The sequence below is a fragment of the Gracilinanus agilis genome, chromosome 3, assembly GCF_016433145.1.
Source record: "Gracilinanus agilis isolate LMUSP501 chromosome 3, AgileGrace, whole genome shotgun sequence".
Classification (NCBI taxonomy): Eukaryota; Metazoa; Chordata; class Mammalia; order Didelphimorphia; family Didelphidae; genus Gracilinanus; species Gracilinanus agilis.
In genome coordinates this window covers 197,574,677-197,590,298 of record NC_058132.1, presented here as the reverse complement: position 1 = coordinate 197,590,298, position 15,622 = coordinate 197,574,677, and the positions used below count along the sequence as shown (strand labels likewise).

The following is a 15,622-nucleotide window of genomic DNA, read 5'->3' as shown; positions in this document are numbered from 1 at the left end:
TGATTTGGACAAAAACACACAGGTGATAAGCTTTAGAGGCTGTATTATAAGATAACATAATAGCTTAAAGAGATTTATAACTAGGCCAACTTTGTGATAGAATTTAAAGGAATGAAGATACCATGAAGTGGACTAGAGATTTGCCTAAGAAGATGAACATGTTTGTACTGGGGGAAAAGAAAAAATTTACAATTCAGTCATTCAATTGTGCCCAACTCTTTGTGACAGGAGATCAAATCAGTTAATGCTTAAAGAAATTAATTCAGACTTTCCCCTGGAAGGTCAAGTTTCCAGTGAAGCTGAAGGTTAAATATTTTGGCCATATTATGAGAAAACAGTCTCATTAGAAAAGACCCTAATGTTAGGAAAGATTGAAAGCAAAGAGAGAAGGGAATGGTAGAAGTTGAGATGGATAAATAGTGTCATGAAAACAATGAACATGAACTTGAATAGATTGAGAAATGGTAGAGGATAGAAGGGCTTGGTATGTTTTGGTCAATAGTAGTATTAAATACACTAATTCTCCTATTTAGAGGATTTTGTAAATCAATAAGTCCCAAGGATCCAACTGAAATGTTGTTCTCTTGGTATTTCTTTCCGTCACTTGTTGCCTTGCAAATATGTCTCCCTACATACTGGTACTTCTTCATGTGACATGGTTTCAACCAGCTGTCTGATTTCTCCACACACTGTGTAAACTTTGGCTAAATATTTCTTTGGATGACAATTCAACTGTCTCTTACTTTGTTAGTCTGCTTGGTGAATGAACTCTGTTCTGAGAAAGTTCTTTTAAAATCTAAAATAATTCTCTCTTACTCTCATATTTTACCCTTAATAGAAATCAGAAAGCACATTCAATATAATAATATTTCAAATGCTTCAAGCTTACCATTATGACTCCATTTACCTTTATTTTTACAGGAATATTTTTCCAAATTTTATTCACTTAAATTGCTGTTAACCAAGCCCCTCTTTTTTATGGGAGGGATAAACAAATGAAAAAAAAAAGATACTGTGTCATGTATTCCTCAAAATCTTCACTCAGATGATTCCCTTAAATTTAATTCTCTCTGACCATGGATCATATACAGCAAGAGTATTCCTTTATCAGTGAGGAAATCTGCAAAGAGAGCTCCTTGATGACTTTTCTAAATCTCTCTGTTAACAGATAAAGTTTAAAAACATGTTAATCTGATTTTCAATGACAGTGTCAGTTGGGTGGAGACTGTTAGTGTCATAGGCAATGCTCATGTCCCAGGCATCAATGATACCCACATTGAGGTCTTGGAAAACATCCCTAAAGACAAGGTACTGAACGTAGCCATGAAAGTCACTAAATCTCTCAGCTTCCAACGTCAACTCCCTGGTATTTTCAGTCTTGAGTATCACTTTAGTGTCTGGGCTTCTCAGGAATAATCTTTCAATGGCCCTTCGGATATTAAGGGTCCTTCGGATGAAGACTTCAATGGGAAAGGGTCTAAAATGCTGGCCCAGGGAAATGGCAATGACTGTGTTTCTGTCTCCGGCTATTCTGTCGATCTGATGGGAAACATATGTATCCTCTTTCACTGAGAAAGAATGTATAGTGACATAAGGATGTCCATGTTTTTTCCACTGAATATGAGTATTTCTGTTCACATCCACAAGTACATGTTTTTTTAACATTCCATTTTCATGATAATCAAGATGTTTCAGTGCTGATGGAAAAGGAATCAACATATATTTGAGATAAGGAAAAGATCTTTAGAATATTCAGTGTATGTTCAATTGATACGTCCCACCTCAAAACCTCTATTAATTAGAGTAGGTCATTTATACAGAGAGATGAAAACCAAAAAGACGTTTAAATATTTTAGTAGCAGGCATGAAGTGAAAAAAAATCACAGGATCATAGAATTTTAAAGCTACAAGAGGCAGAAGATAAAATCTTTTCCAAACTCCTTTCTATACCATGAGGAAATCTATCTATTATCTATCTATCTATCTATCTATCTAAACTATCTAAGTATTTTAAGTAGATATACATATACATATATACACACAAATATATATTAGTATTTTTAAAATTTTTTTACTAGAAATATGTTTTCTTGATAAAGAAAATATGATATGAACAAAACCTCCCATTATTGCAAGTCGGGACATTCTCTGCAACTTATACTCTTAAAGAGTTACCCAGAGATCTGAGAGTTTAACTGATATGCCATCTCTCTATCCAATATCCTAAGCTAACTCTCTTTTCAAACTTTAATAGCCCTAAATTCAAAAGTAAATACTCACAGAAAATAAAAAGTGCAGAAATATAACTTTTTAAGTTACACGTAGAAACATTTTTTGACAGTTTAAAATTCATATTTTCTCCTTTCTTACCCTTCTAGTCTCTTTGAGTCAGTGAATAGTCTGATTTAGGTTATACTCATACTTTCATGTACATATTTCCATATTTCATATGTCATAATAGAAGATTTATCACACATACAATAGAAATCTCATGAAGGATATATAATAGAAGATGGCATGTTTTGATCTGCACTCAAATTCTAATAGTTCCTTCTTTGGTTCTGGATGGTACTTTCATCTTGAGTCCCTTGGAGATTGGCTTGGCTGATAATGGTTTAGTCTTTCACATGTTATTCACATGTAATATTTCTGTTACTCTATATGCTATTCTTCTCGTTCTGCTCAATTCACTTTGCATCAATTCATATGTCTTTACTGGTTTTTTCTGAACTCACCCGGTTCATTATTTCTTATGGAGCAATAGTATTCCATTACAACAATATACAATTTGTTCATCCATCTCCCAAGTGATTGTTTCCGATTCTTTGCCAATATAAATAGAGCTGTTAAAAATATTTTGGTACAAATAGATCCTTTTCCCTTAACTCTGATCTCTTTGGCATACAAACCCAGTAGTGGTATTGCTGGGTCAAAGAGTTGGCATAGTTTTGTGGCCTGGATCCACATTGCTCTCCGGAATGGTTGTATCAGTTCACGGTTCCACCAATAGTGTATTAGTGGCCAAATTTTCCTACATCCCCTCCAACATTTATTTTCTTTTTCATCATATTAGCCAATATGGTAAGGTGGTACCTCAGCGTTGTTTTAATTTGCAATTCTCTAAATCAATAGTAATTTGGAATACTGTTTTTCATATGACTATGGATAATTTTAATTTCTTCCTCTAAGAACTGTCTGTTCATATCCTCTGACTATTTTTTCGTTAGGAAATGCTTTGTATTCTTATAAATTTAACTCAATTTTCTATATACATGAAAAATGAGGCTTTTGTCAAAAGACGCTTGCTATGAAATTGCTTTTCAAATTTGTTGTCTCCCTTTTAATCTTATGTGCATTGCTTTTATTTGTACAAATTCTTTTTAACTTAATGTAATCAAAATTATGTATTTCATTTTTTGTAATGATTTTTATGTCTTGTTTGACATAAATTCTTCCCTTATCCTTAAGTCCAACAGGTAAACTTTACTACATTCCCTTGATATTCTTGTCCTTTTGTTCTTCCAGATGAACTGTTACTATTTTTTCTAGTTCTGTGAAATAATTTTTGGATAGTTTGATTGGTATGGCACTGAAGAGGTAAATTAATTTAGGTAGGATTGTCATTTTCACTATATTGGTTAAGTCTATCCATGAGCAATTAATGTTTTTCCAGTTGTTTGGGTCTGACTTTATTTAAGTGAAGTGTTTTGTAATAATGTTTATATTTTTACTGCATTTATCTTGGTAAAATATGCCCTGGTATTTTATATTGTCTAGAATTATTCTGAATAGAATTTCCTTTTCTATCTCTTGCTGCTGGATTTTGTTTGTAGTAAATAGATATGCTGATGATTTCTATGGGTTTACTTTGTCTCCTACAACTTTGCTAAAGTTGCTAATAATTTCTTTTAGTTTTTTGATTGATTCTCTATACTATCTGTGATAATTAGATTAAGTCTACACTGCCCATCTTTAGATTTAATCACCAAAGGTGAGAATATCTCTAATTCTGGGAGGTCTGTAACCCAAGTGTGCTAGAGTGGGTGACGAATCAGAATCAAATGATTGCCTTCTAGGCAGTACTATGAGAAGTGTCTATTGTGATTGGACATGCAAATTAGGAAGGAGGCATAGGAAGTGATGCATAAGTGACCCCTTTAAAAGGAGAAGGTCTTCAGTCAGCTGAAAGCTTCTGGTGAAAAAGGTGGCTGTTGAAGGACCTTTTCTGGTCTGCGAAGGAGTGTTGAGACCTTTTATTCTTATGTTTTTATAAGGAATGGGAGTTGTATTTTGTGAAATGCTTTTTCTACATCTATTGAAATAATTAAGTGTTTTAGTTTTGTTATTGATATGGTCAATTAAGCTGATAGTGTTCCTAAGATTGAATCATCCCTGCATTCCTGCTATAAAACCCAGCTGATGGTGGGGGGAATGATTCTTGAGATATAATGTTGTAATCTGCTTGATAGTATTTTATTTAAATTTTTGCATTAATGTTTATTAGGGAGATTGGTCTATAGTTTTCTTTCTCTGTTTTAGCTTTTCCTGGTTTAGGTATTAATACCATATTTGTATCATAAAAAGACTTTGGAAGGATTCCCTCTTACACTATTTTTCTAAATAGTTTAAGTAGTACAGGAGTTAGTTCTTTGAATATTTAGTAGAATTTCTTGTAAATCCATCTGGCCTTGGAGCCTTTTTCTTAGAGAGTTTCTTGATGGATTGTTTAGTTTCTTTTTCTGTGATGAGGTTGTTTAGTATTCTATTTCCTCTTTTGTTAATCTGGGTAGTTTATATTTTTGTTAAGTATTCATCTATTTCATTTAGATTGTGATATTTATTGGCATATAGTGAACAAAATAAATTTCAATGATTCTTTTAATTTCTTCATTAATTATGATTTTGCCTTTTTCATTTTCGATATTGGTAATTTGGTTTCTTCTTTCTTTTTTTAATCAAGTGTACCCATGGTTTATCTACTTTATTTATTTTTTCATAAAACCAACTCCTTGTCTTATTTATTAGATCAATGGTTTTTTATCTTTCAGTTTTATTATTTTCTCACTTGATTTTCAGAATTACCAATTTGGTGTATAATTGACAATTTTTAATTTGTTCTTCTAGTTGTTATTGTTGATTTTTACCTGCATGCCCAATTCATTGATGTGATCTTTCTCTCTTTAATTGATGTGTGTTTATAGATATGAATTTCCCCCTAAGTACCACTTTGGCTACATCCCATAAATTTTGATATGTTGTCTCCTTATTATCATTTTTTAAATGAAATTGCTGATTGTTTTTAATTAATTTTTAGTCTTTCTGCTGTACTGTTATATATAATTTGTATTGCACTATGGTTTAAAGGGTATACATTTAATATTTCTGCTTTTCTACATTTGGATATGAGGTTTTTGTGACTTATTATTTGATTAATTTTTGTGGCTTCATGTACTGCTGAGAAAAAAAAGGTATATTCCTTTCTATTCCCATTCAGTTTTCTCCAGAGATCTATCATATTCAGATCTTATAAAGTTCTATTTGCCTCCTTAACCTCTTTCTTGTTTATTTTTTGGTTGGATATACCTACTTCTATAAGGGAAAGGTTGAGGACCCCAACTAGTAATGTTTTACCATCTATTTCCTCCTATAATTAATGCAGCTTTACCTTTAGGAACCTGAATGTTATGCTAATATTGATATTGTTTCATTGTTTATGGTGTCTTTTATCATAATGTGATTTCCTTCCTTGTTACTTTTGATTAGATAAATTTTTATTCTTGTTTTATTTGAGATCATGATTGCTACCTTTGCTGTTTTTTTCTTTAGCTAGGCATAGTAGATTCTGCTCTAGCCTCTTACTTTTATTCTTTATCTCCCTATTTCAAATGTGTTTCTTATAGACATCATATTGTGGGATTCTTGTTTTTAATTCACTTTGCTATCCTTTTCTGTTTTATTGCTGAGTTCATCCCATTCACATACACAGTTATGCTTACTAATTATGTCTTATTTTCCCCCATTTGTTCTCTTTCTCCTTTTAGTCTTTCCCTGGTCACAGATGTTTTGTTTTCAATGACCATCTCCCTCAATTCACCCTCCTTTTTCCCACCCACCCCTCCCCTATTTTCCCTACTTTCATACTTCCATATTGTTGTATTTGGGAAGCTGTAGGATGACAGAGATCTGTAGAATCAAATCTCTCTGATCCTTTGGTCTATGGAGAGGTCACACTCACCCACCAAGAACAGGCTTGACTGAAGGGAGGGACAGAATCTGGCTGAGTGCTCCTTCACTTCCCCTACTCCCACTAAGCAGTTAGAAAATCAATTACAATATGGAGGTTGATCTGATATCTTCTGGGCTCAGACAGTAGGTTAGGAAAGGCTGAACTCCTAAAGATAATAACTTTCTCTAAACTATTTCCCCACAGGATTGAATAGGAGAAAATAGGAGAAGCTTGATGTCTTTGAAGCTCACAGGCACAGAGGATAGGTCTTACTTCTGGGCTACAAAGCAGGAGGAACTCAGCTTGAGGAAGTTGTGAGTATTTCCCTAAATGTAACCAGGCACTGCTCCCAGTTGATTAAAGGTTTAATGATATGTAGGAAAGGGAAGGAAAGGAGAAGAAATAAGGATTGATAAGGTCTGGGAAGCCCTCAAATTGTTATGTCCAAGCAGCCCCTCCCTCCAAAGAGGAAAGGTAACTTGAATAGCTAATCTGCTCTCTATCCCTATAAATATTCTTCTTCTATATCTAAATAACTAAACAGAGGTAAACTGTGATGTAGATTGAATGTCAAATCAAGGTAAAGCAGGTTGGCATCTAGGAACTAAAATGGCTTTGATCAGATTCAAGCCTCAAGAGCAACCCAGGACCCAAGACCCAGCAAGCAGAGTGACCTGCCTACTCTAAACCCAGGACCCAACTGCCTTTAACTGCCCCCCTCTTAGAGTTCTCAGGGGGCCCTATGGAATTCTGAGCTGTGGCTTGAACCCCCCTTTGCAGCTGGAATCCCTCTCTGCAATATGAATCTCACGATATATAGTAAGGTAGATTTCTATAGCTGACAGTGTGGATGTCATTTCCACTTTGAGCTAGTTTTCATGAGAATAAGTTCAAGCATAGCCACACTCCCCATCTTTTCTTCCATTGTATTTGCTACTTATACACCCTTTAATAAGAGGTAATTTATATTCTTCTATCTCTCCTTTTTTCTATCTCTCCTTTTCTCCTTTTCCCATCTAGTCCTCTTTCCTATCCCTTTTTTGTGAGGGTATAAGTCCATCTTATTTAGCTTCCTTCCTTCTATTTATGAATACTCCTTTTCATTGCTCTAATAGTGATACAGTTCTTAAGTATCTTAGGTATTTTACATAACTTTTATTTTAAGTACCTTTCCTTTCTCAAGTATCATAGATATCTTAATTATTTAAATTATCACCTTCCTAAGTATGAATATTTAATTCAACCTTATCCAAGCCCTTTGGTTTTCACTTTGCCTTTTTATATTTCTCTTGAGTGTTGAATTTGCTCATCAAATTTTCTTTTAGCTCTGGATTTTTGGTCAGGAAAAGTTGAAATTCCTTTATTTCATTGAATATCAATTTTTCCCCCTGATGGATTATGCTCAGTTTTGCTGGGTATGTAATTCTAGGTTGTAGTCCTAAATTCCTTGCCTTTCAGAATATCATATTGCATGCCTTCCAGGCCTTTAATGTAAAAACTTCTAAGTCCAAGGCAGTTCTGATTGTGGTTCCTCAATTTTGGAATTGTTTCCTTCTGGCAACTTGTTGTACTTTTTCCTTGACCTGGGAGTTCTAGGATTTGGCTACAATAGTCTTGGGGTATTTTATTTTGGGAGTCTCTTTTAGGAGGCAATAGATGAATTTTTTTAATTTCTATTTTTCCTTCTTATTCAAGGATATCAGAGAAGTTTTCCCTGATGATTTTTTGTAATATCGTGCCCCCTTTTTTTTATCATGGTTTTCAGATATTCTGATGATTCATAGTTTCTCTCTCCTTAATCTATTTTTCATATTATTCATTTTCTCAGTAAGATATTTAAGATTTTCTTCTATTTTTTTCACTTTTTAAATTTTGCCTTATTATTTCCTGATGTCTTATAGTTTCAATAGCTTCTATTTGGCCATTCTAATTTTTATAAAGCTATTTTCTTCCTTGAGTTTTTGTGTTTCCTTTTACATTTGTCCAATCCTACTCTATAAAGAATTGTTTTTCGGTGTGTGTGTCTGTGTCTGTGTGTGTGTGTCTGTGTGTGTGTGTGTGTGTGTGTCTGTGTGTCTGTGTCTGTGTGTGTGTGTGTGTTTGCCTCCAATTCCATTTGGCTCATTCTATTCCTTAGGTAGGGAGTTGTTTTTTCAAAACATTTTTGTGCTTCCCTTTCCTTTTGGTCTATTCTAATTCTTAAGAAACTGGTTTCTTCAGTGAATTGATATTTCAGTGCAGATATTGAGTTTTTCTGTCAATTCTCTTCTTATTTGGTTTTTTAACTTCTTTTCAAGGTCTCCTAGGAATTCTTTTATGGCCTGGTATCCTTTTACAATTTTCTTTGAGGCTTCACACGTTTCCTTTTTCACACTGCTATCCTCTTCTGAGTTTATATTTTTATCTTCCCTGTCACTAAAGAAACTTTCTACAGTTGGGGTTTGGAGATTTGTTTTTTTAATTTTGTCTTTTGCTGATTTTTCTAGTTGTTGTTATTTTCCCCCATTATGTTATTTATCTGTTGAGGTTTTTCTCTGTTCCTAGGATAGAAGGTGCACTGCTCCAAGTTTGTAGAGTACTCTTCTCTGATACTTGGGGTAGGCCTTGCTGCCCTTGTTTCTAATGGTTTGTTTATCAAGGAAATGGCTCTACTGGATTGCTCTAGAAATGTTTGCAGTTATTTTGTCCAACTATATTCAACAACCTATGCTTCCAGTTCTCCCATTGTTTTCTGGGCTGGGCTGGTCCCTGCTTTGCTGTTTCCTTGCTTCTACCAGGTGGTTTGGATTTGGCAGATCCTGTATTCTATGTTATATTACTTCAGGCATTCTGTTGTCACATAGGAGTGAGTAAGTTACTGCAGTTCCAGTTCTTCCTTTCTCCCTTTGTAGCCCCAGGGTTATGTTTGCCATGTGACATTTGTAGGTTTTCTGTCTTCTCTACCTATGAAGAGAGATTCAGGCAGGGCTTGTTCCCATTTTGCAGCTATGTTGCCTCTGGCACAGTCACAATGTGTTGGGCTGCTCCAAGTTCTGTGGGTTCTTATATATGCTATGTTGTCTGGGCCACTTCCTCCTCTTACCCCAATGAGGCATATTCTTTCAGCTTTCTTTGTTTGAAGGTGATTTATTTTCTTTTTATGTAAGTGGAGGGATCAGGGGAACAGAGAATCCATTATTCCACTCTCCTGGTTGCCAGCATGCAACAATTGAATCTAATTTTCTTCAAATTATATGCATTTCAAAGTGCAGCTAGGTGGTTCAGTGGATAGAGAGCCAAGATTAGAGACTAGAGGACCTCAGTTCAATTCTAGGCCTAAGACTTTTCACAGCTGTATGAACCTAGGCAAGTCACTTAACCCCAATTGCCTAGCCCTCATCACTCTTCTACCTTGGGACCAGTACACAGTATTGACTCTAAGACAGAAGGTAAGAGGTTATTTTTTTTTTAATGCATTTCAACTTGGATTTTAACACTAACAAGGCCAAGGGAATGAATGGCTGGCATTGCCTGTCTGCCTATATTTCCCAAATCTATTACATTAATATAAAAGAAAAACATACTTTTAATATGCATGGAGAAATATTGTATCCACTGACGCATGGTGGAATCTCCCATTAGGTAAATAAGCTTTCTTTCAAAACAATTATTGATTGTAGTTACAGTATTTAACTGATCCAGTTTACAAAATGTTGGAGTCCACTTTCCTTGCAAAGCATAACCACTTGGAACAGGTGACTTCATTCCAATCTGGCATTTCTTTTTTATCACTTTATCACCTGATAAAAGAAATACCTGCTGTGAGTGTTTATATCAGTGCACACTATTTTTCTCTGTAATGAGTATATAATATATTCAATTATATTGACCCAACACTTAAAAATGGAGTTCAAGGTACTGTCTCTAGAATATTTATGTAAAGTCCAACCAAAAAGACTGGCAATATGGCCTTTCAAGCTACATTTAGGCTTTCCCAAGATTCCTTCCTATTAAGATTACACCTATAACCTACAGGAGCGTGTATTTTTCATTGTTTAAGTATCAGAGATGTATATGTTCTATCTTTCCTAAACTTCACTTGATACTCCTTGTGACCTAGACTACACATCTACTAAGCAGGTGGCTTGCAGGAGAAGTGCTAACTGCAACTCTAGAACAAACCAAAGTTAACTACTGGTTTCCTAAGGAAGGAATTCCTAACCATGGTCTCAGTAGAATTGTATTCAAACCAACTGTGTTAACTACATATGCAAAATGAAGGTTAATGTAATGTAGAGATTAAAATTAACATACAAAAACTAAACATTACATTTTATAAATTTTTATTAATAATAAACTAACATATATATGTGTGTATATGCATATATGTAAAGTCTATTATAATAGTATAGTAAAGATATATGGAATTTTGGAACCAAGATGATGGCATGATGAGAAAAAAATCCCGTAGTTTGAAATAGACCAACTAAAATTCTAAAAACTTAAGCTGTCATAATAACAGGAAGAAGTAATGAACTCAGAATGAAATCTGGATTATATTTAGATTTAAAATATTGCTTTTCTAAGCAAATTAGTGCAATGGAAAGCACACTTATTTAAGAATTAGAGGATCTGGTTCAAATTCCACCTCTGCTGACAATAATAACTATATTTTATATGGCATTTTAAGATTTGCAAAGCTTTTTACAGATATCTCACTTGGATCTAACAACTCTGGGAAGTAGGTGTTATTTTGGCCTCCCTTTTATAGATGAGAAAACTGAGGCAAATGGAGATTAAGTGACTTGCCCAGGATCAGACTAATAAGTACCTACAGTCAAATTGGAATTCAAATGTTCCTCACTCCAATTACAGCACACATTGGCCACCTAGCTGCCTGACTCCAACTTGTGTGACCTTAAACAATTTGCTTAAACCTTTTTGAAATTCACTATCCTCACTTGTAAAATGAAAGGGGGAGAGAAAGACTGGGTGGCCTCTGATCCCCTCTAGCTTTAGTTCTAGGATCTCTGCATGTAATTCTTTCTTAGTACAGATACTTTGGGTCATTCTGACTTTTGTGCAAATACAACCTCGATGATCAGTGTACCAAATACAGAATAAGAATGGCCTTTAAAAGGACCAAGACCTGTACAACACCTACCACAACACAGCATTGACTGATTGTGACAATTTAAGACCTCGATGGGATTAAAGTTTTCCATAATTTGCATTCCAATGGGATACCTTAAAGAGAAAGGAACACAAATTATTCTGCTGAAATGACAGCCTCAATGTTCAACAAGTATTAATTTGGTCTTGTATTTCTACTCATTGTATTCTTTTCTCAGCATATACCTATAAGTCTCTTTAAGAACATTTTTATTGATGTACGAACTATTCTTTCCTTCATGTTTTCTTGATGTTTGAAGGAATTGATTTAAAAAAATAAGACATAGTTTTATATATATATATATATATATATATATATATATATATATATATATATATATATATAGCTTTTCGTCAAATGATGCTTTCTCTAATGAAGGGCAGAGAAGGAAAAGGAGTTAACTGGGTATTTTAATGAAACAAACAAATAAATTGAAGTTGTTTTTTTTATTTAAGAATTAGATTTAAACTTGAATTGTTAGCAAGTAACTTAAAGATGCTAACAAATTTCAGAAAAGACTTGTCTAAAGGAACACCGTGACAGTTGTCACTTTTGAAAAGTATAGGTTTTTATAATAGAGATTGATTTCCAAGGAAGTTAGCAGTTCACAAATCAGTTTGTGGCAAATTTAACTACGAAGCAATATGTCCAACAAGGAAAAGAATTCTTAAGATGATCTTGACTTGGCCCCACACCCTCCCATATGCTTCTCATGGTTTATTTGAAGGTCTATTTACCTGTGAAAAAGCATTTTTTCCTCATTATCAAGATAAGAAACTCTACTATTTCTGGTCTTCATATTTATCAGTGCATCACAGGAAATTTGTGGAGGTTTCACACAGTAGAAGGCTTCTTGATCTCGGAAGTCCAGGTACTGGCACAATTCAGTACTTGTGTCTAAAGCCAGACCACATTCAGTGAAGACTGGGGATGTGCCATTGGCAAACTGACCTGTAAAAATCACCTTATCATAGCCTCTGCTCCTTGCTCTCCAGAGAGCAGATACCCCTTCACTGGGGTGGATGAGCAGAAGAGACAAAGAGGCTTTACCTGCCCAGAATAAAGGGAAGCTGATGAGGTAGGTGCCATTGTTGAAATCTGTCACTCTCCCTTTAGCACCTGCTTTCAATTCCTGGGAAAAAGTCCTGGCCCTTAAGAAATCCCCTCCATATTTCTTACTGTTGCCCAAATGATCTTTCACTTCCAAGAGAATATCTAGTTGATCTCCAATGCAATATGTTTTCTGAGGATTAAGAATGGTGACCACACTGTGGGCTGCACTGGTGATGGTGTTCATGTCAGAGAATCGTCTGTGTGGGATCATCTGGTCTAGCTGTTTATTGATTTCATTCATTCTCAGGTCAGTCTCTGTGGGTGAACTGGCTCTGTTGAGTAGCTTCTTGGAAATGTTCCAGGGAAGCTAGGAGATGGGAAGCATCAATAAAAGCTCAAGCTGAAAAAAACAACTACTCTAATATTAGTACCATACATTTTATTAATTTTACACTGTATGCAAATTTATTTGATATGCCCAATTCCCTAATGTGCCTCTCATTTTGGATAACACTTTTGCCCCAGGTCCTAATGCTCTTGCCAATCAGTATATACAAAAAGATTAAGGTTATGACAATTCTTACACAGGTGGTTCCCACCCACTGACCCCACCTCCCCAACCAGTAATGGATTTCCTTTTTACCTAAGTCTTTTAGAATCCCTAACTTCCTCAAAAAACTCCTTAGATGCCTCTTCCCTGACATGACTTTCTTAGATCTTCCATATAACATCACACTTTAATTAATGTTTGTTCTTGAAATCACTTTTCATTCATTTGTATACTTTTTTTATAGATTTAACTATGTCTACATTGTGCCTCCTCAAGAGAATACCTAGAGCTTTTTGTAAACAATTATTCACTTCTAACATTTTATTATGTATTATTATTATGTATTCCTGTCACCTGCTAGTGTCCATCAAGTAGCTGGCATTTAATAAATATTTGTTGAATTGCAGCTAGAACAAAGTACATAAAGATCATGAAATCTGTCCCTAATTTTTCACTGATCATTTTTACTGAGTTTCTTATTTAACATTTTTTTATCTTCAATTTGTGGTATGCTATTATTCCCTCATAGCACACAGAAGATGCTTAATGACTACAAGTTGAATTGTTAAATTGATTGCTTCTTCTAGAGCAGGAGTCGGCAACATATGGCTCTTGAGCCATATCTGGCTCTTTTGAGGGCCAGATATGGCTCTTTCTGCAGGAGCCATAAAGTCAATTTTTTTTCAGGCGCTGTTACAGGAGCATGCACTGTTACAGGACTTGTAATGCAAAAGATGCAAGAGAGGGTTTGCTCTTGCACAAGGCCAACTGAAAACTTCTGGCAGTTGAGATGTGGCTATGAAAGCAGAAAAGCTCAGAACATCCAGGTCTCAATCTGGAGATATTGGTGGGAGGTCGAGTCATCTCAGGATTGTCTCATAGCTAAGGTTGGGTGCCTAGACTGATGATAGACTATTCTGTGTATAACAGCATCCAGCTTCAGTTATTACCAACATCTATAAAATCAACACCAACATACCAACCTAAATACCAACCAGAAGATCAACTACAAAAGTCAAATCATCGTGGATTGAGATAAACCTTCAAGCTATTAGGGTCAGACCACTGGTCAAGCCACTGGCTTCTGGCCAGGCAGCTGGCCAAGCAGGCTTCAAGATACCAACTGCTTTACAATTCACCCTAATTCTTTCCTTTACCTTATCTGTTACTATTAAATAATTGTTATAAGAAAACCATCACAGACCTGGTTTATTCTCAGAGTTCCAGGAAGTTGTCAGTTAGAGATCCACCTGGCAACTGGTGAAGGAAAGCTTCATAATCATTGATCTGAGCGAATCCAACAAATCACAGTCAGAGATAGAGATCAAGGTTTATTATCCTTGAAGACATTATTCAATTGGATTTATTAATTAAGGGAAACAATCACTCCCTCATTAGTTAATGACAATAGGTGGGAACAAGTGAACTGCACATTCATATTAGCAGCTTCAATGGAGTTTATAGGCAGCAGCTAGATCACAGAAGCAGCCTCTAAGTAAAGCTATCTTTGTATCCATATAGGAGGTTTCATCAATACCTCTTATCATTTCCTACCTCCATCTGTAGGATTCCCCGAGGCTGTATAATAATCATTTACAGGTTCCCCCAGGATCTTTACAGTAAGCAGGACTAGGAGAACAATTTATATAATAGCAACATTGCAAAGACATCTTTGAAGACTTAGGAACTCTGCTCAATGCAAGGACCATCCACATTACCGGGGACTAATGATGGTACGTGCTAAAAGTAAGGAAATTATAGTAAAATGAAAGGATGACTCATTCTCTTTGGAAAGGCAACTAAAAGAACTGTAAGATTTGGCTTTATCATGCACCAAAGATAGTAAGAACCATTATTTGGGGGAATATTTAGTAATTTCATATTGTTGCACACATGATGAGAGTGAATAGGCTATAATTTATGATGAATAAAGAACCTTGAAGAATTGGAGCAGAGGGTCCCAATAGACATCATTATTAGAATGTAAGTGCTTTGAGATCAGATCCTACTTTTCTTTTTCTTTTCCCAGCACTTAACACAGTGCTTTACCCTTAGCAAATATTTGACAAATGTTTTATTTTATTCATTCATCAAGGAAATGTATGAGCAAAGGAACGTAAGATATACTTTGCTCATCAAGACGTACTCTATTGGAAGTTATGGGTCCATGTCTAGAACTGGCCTGACTGTCATAGACACTCCCATCATTGACACTGGTAGCTTTTAGATCATGGCAATTATTATGTGTGTCTGCCTACCTCAAGCCTCTCTCCATTCCAACTTCTATTTGGCCAAAGTAATTTTCCTAACACACAGGTCTTATCATTTCATTCCTTTATTCGATAAATATCAGTGGGTTCCCATTGCCTCCAGGAACAAATATCAAATCCTACTTTTGCTATTTAAAGACCTTTACAACCTAGCTCCTTCTTACCTTTCTGGCCTTCTTATACCTTACCTTCTACCATATATTCTTCAATCCAATGACACTAGACTCCTAGTTGTTCCTGAAACAAGATACTCCATCCTTGGCTCTGGACATTTTCTCTGATTGTCTCCCTTATCTGGAACACTGTCTCTCCCTACCTTTCCCTGCCTTCCTTTAAGTACCATCTTCTACAAGAAACCTTTCCCAAGTCCC

The 15,622-nt window shown here is 35.2% G+C and overlaps 1 protein-coding gene across 1 annotated transcript in view; it reads right to left on the bottom strand.

Annotated features, from left to right (window-relative positions):
- Positions 1-1,161: 1,161 nt before the first annotated feature.
- The window catches only part of LOC123241368 (NXPE family member 2-like), a 47,026-nt gene continuing 32,565 nt past the window's right edge, over positions 1,162-15,622 (bottom strand). Inside the window, exons 3-6 of the mRNA XM_044669026.1 lie at positions 12,116-12,798; positions 11,397-11,452; positions 9,790-10,005; positions 1,162-1,697 (exon numbers count right to left, since the gene is read on the bottom strand). Of these exons, the coding sequence (XP_044524961.1) occupies positions 1,162-1,697; positions 9,790-10,005; positions 11,397-11,452; positions 12,116-12,798 (1,491 nt within the window). The remainder of the gene's footprint in view (positions 1,698-9,789; positions 10,006-11,396; positions 11,453-12,115; positions 12,799-15,622) is intronic.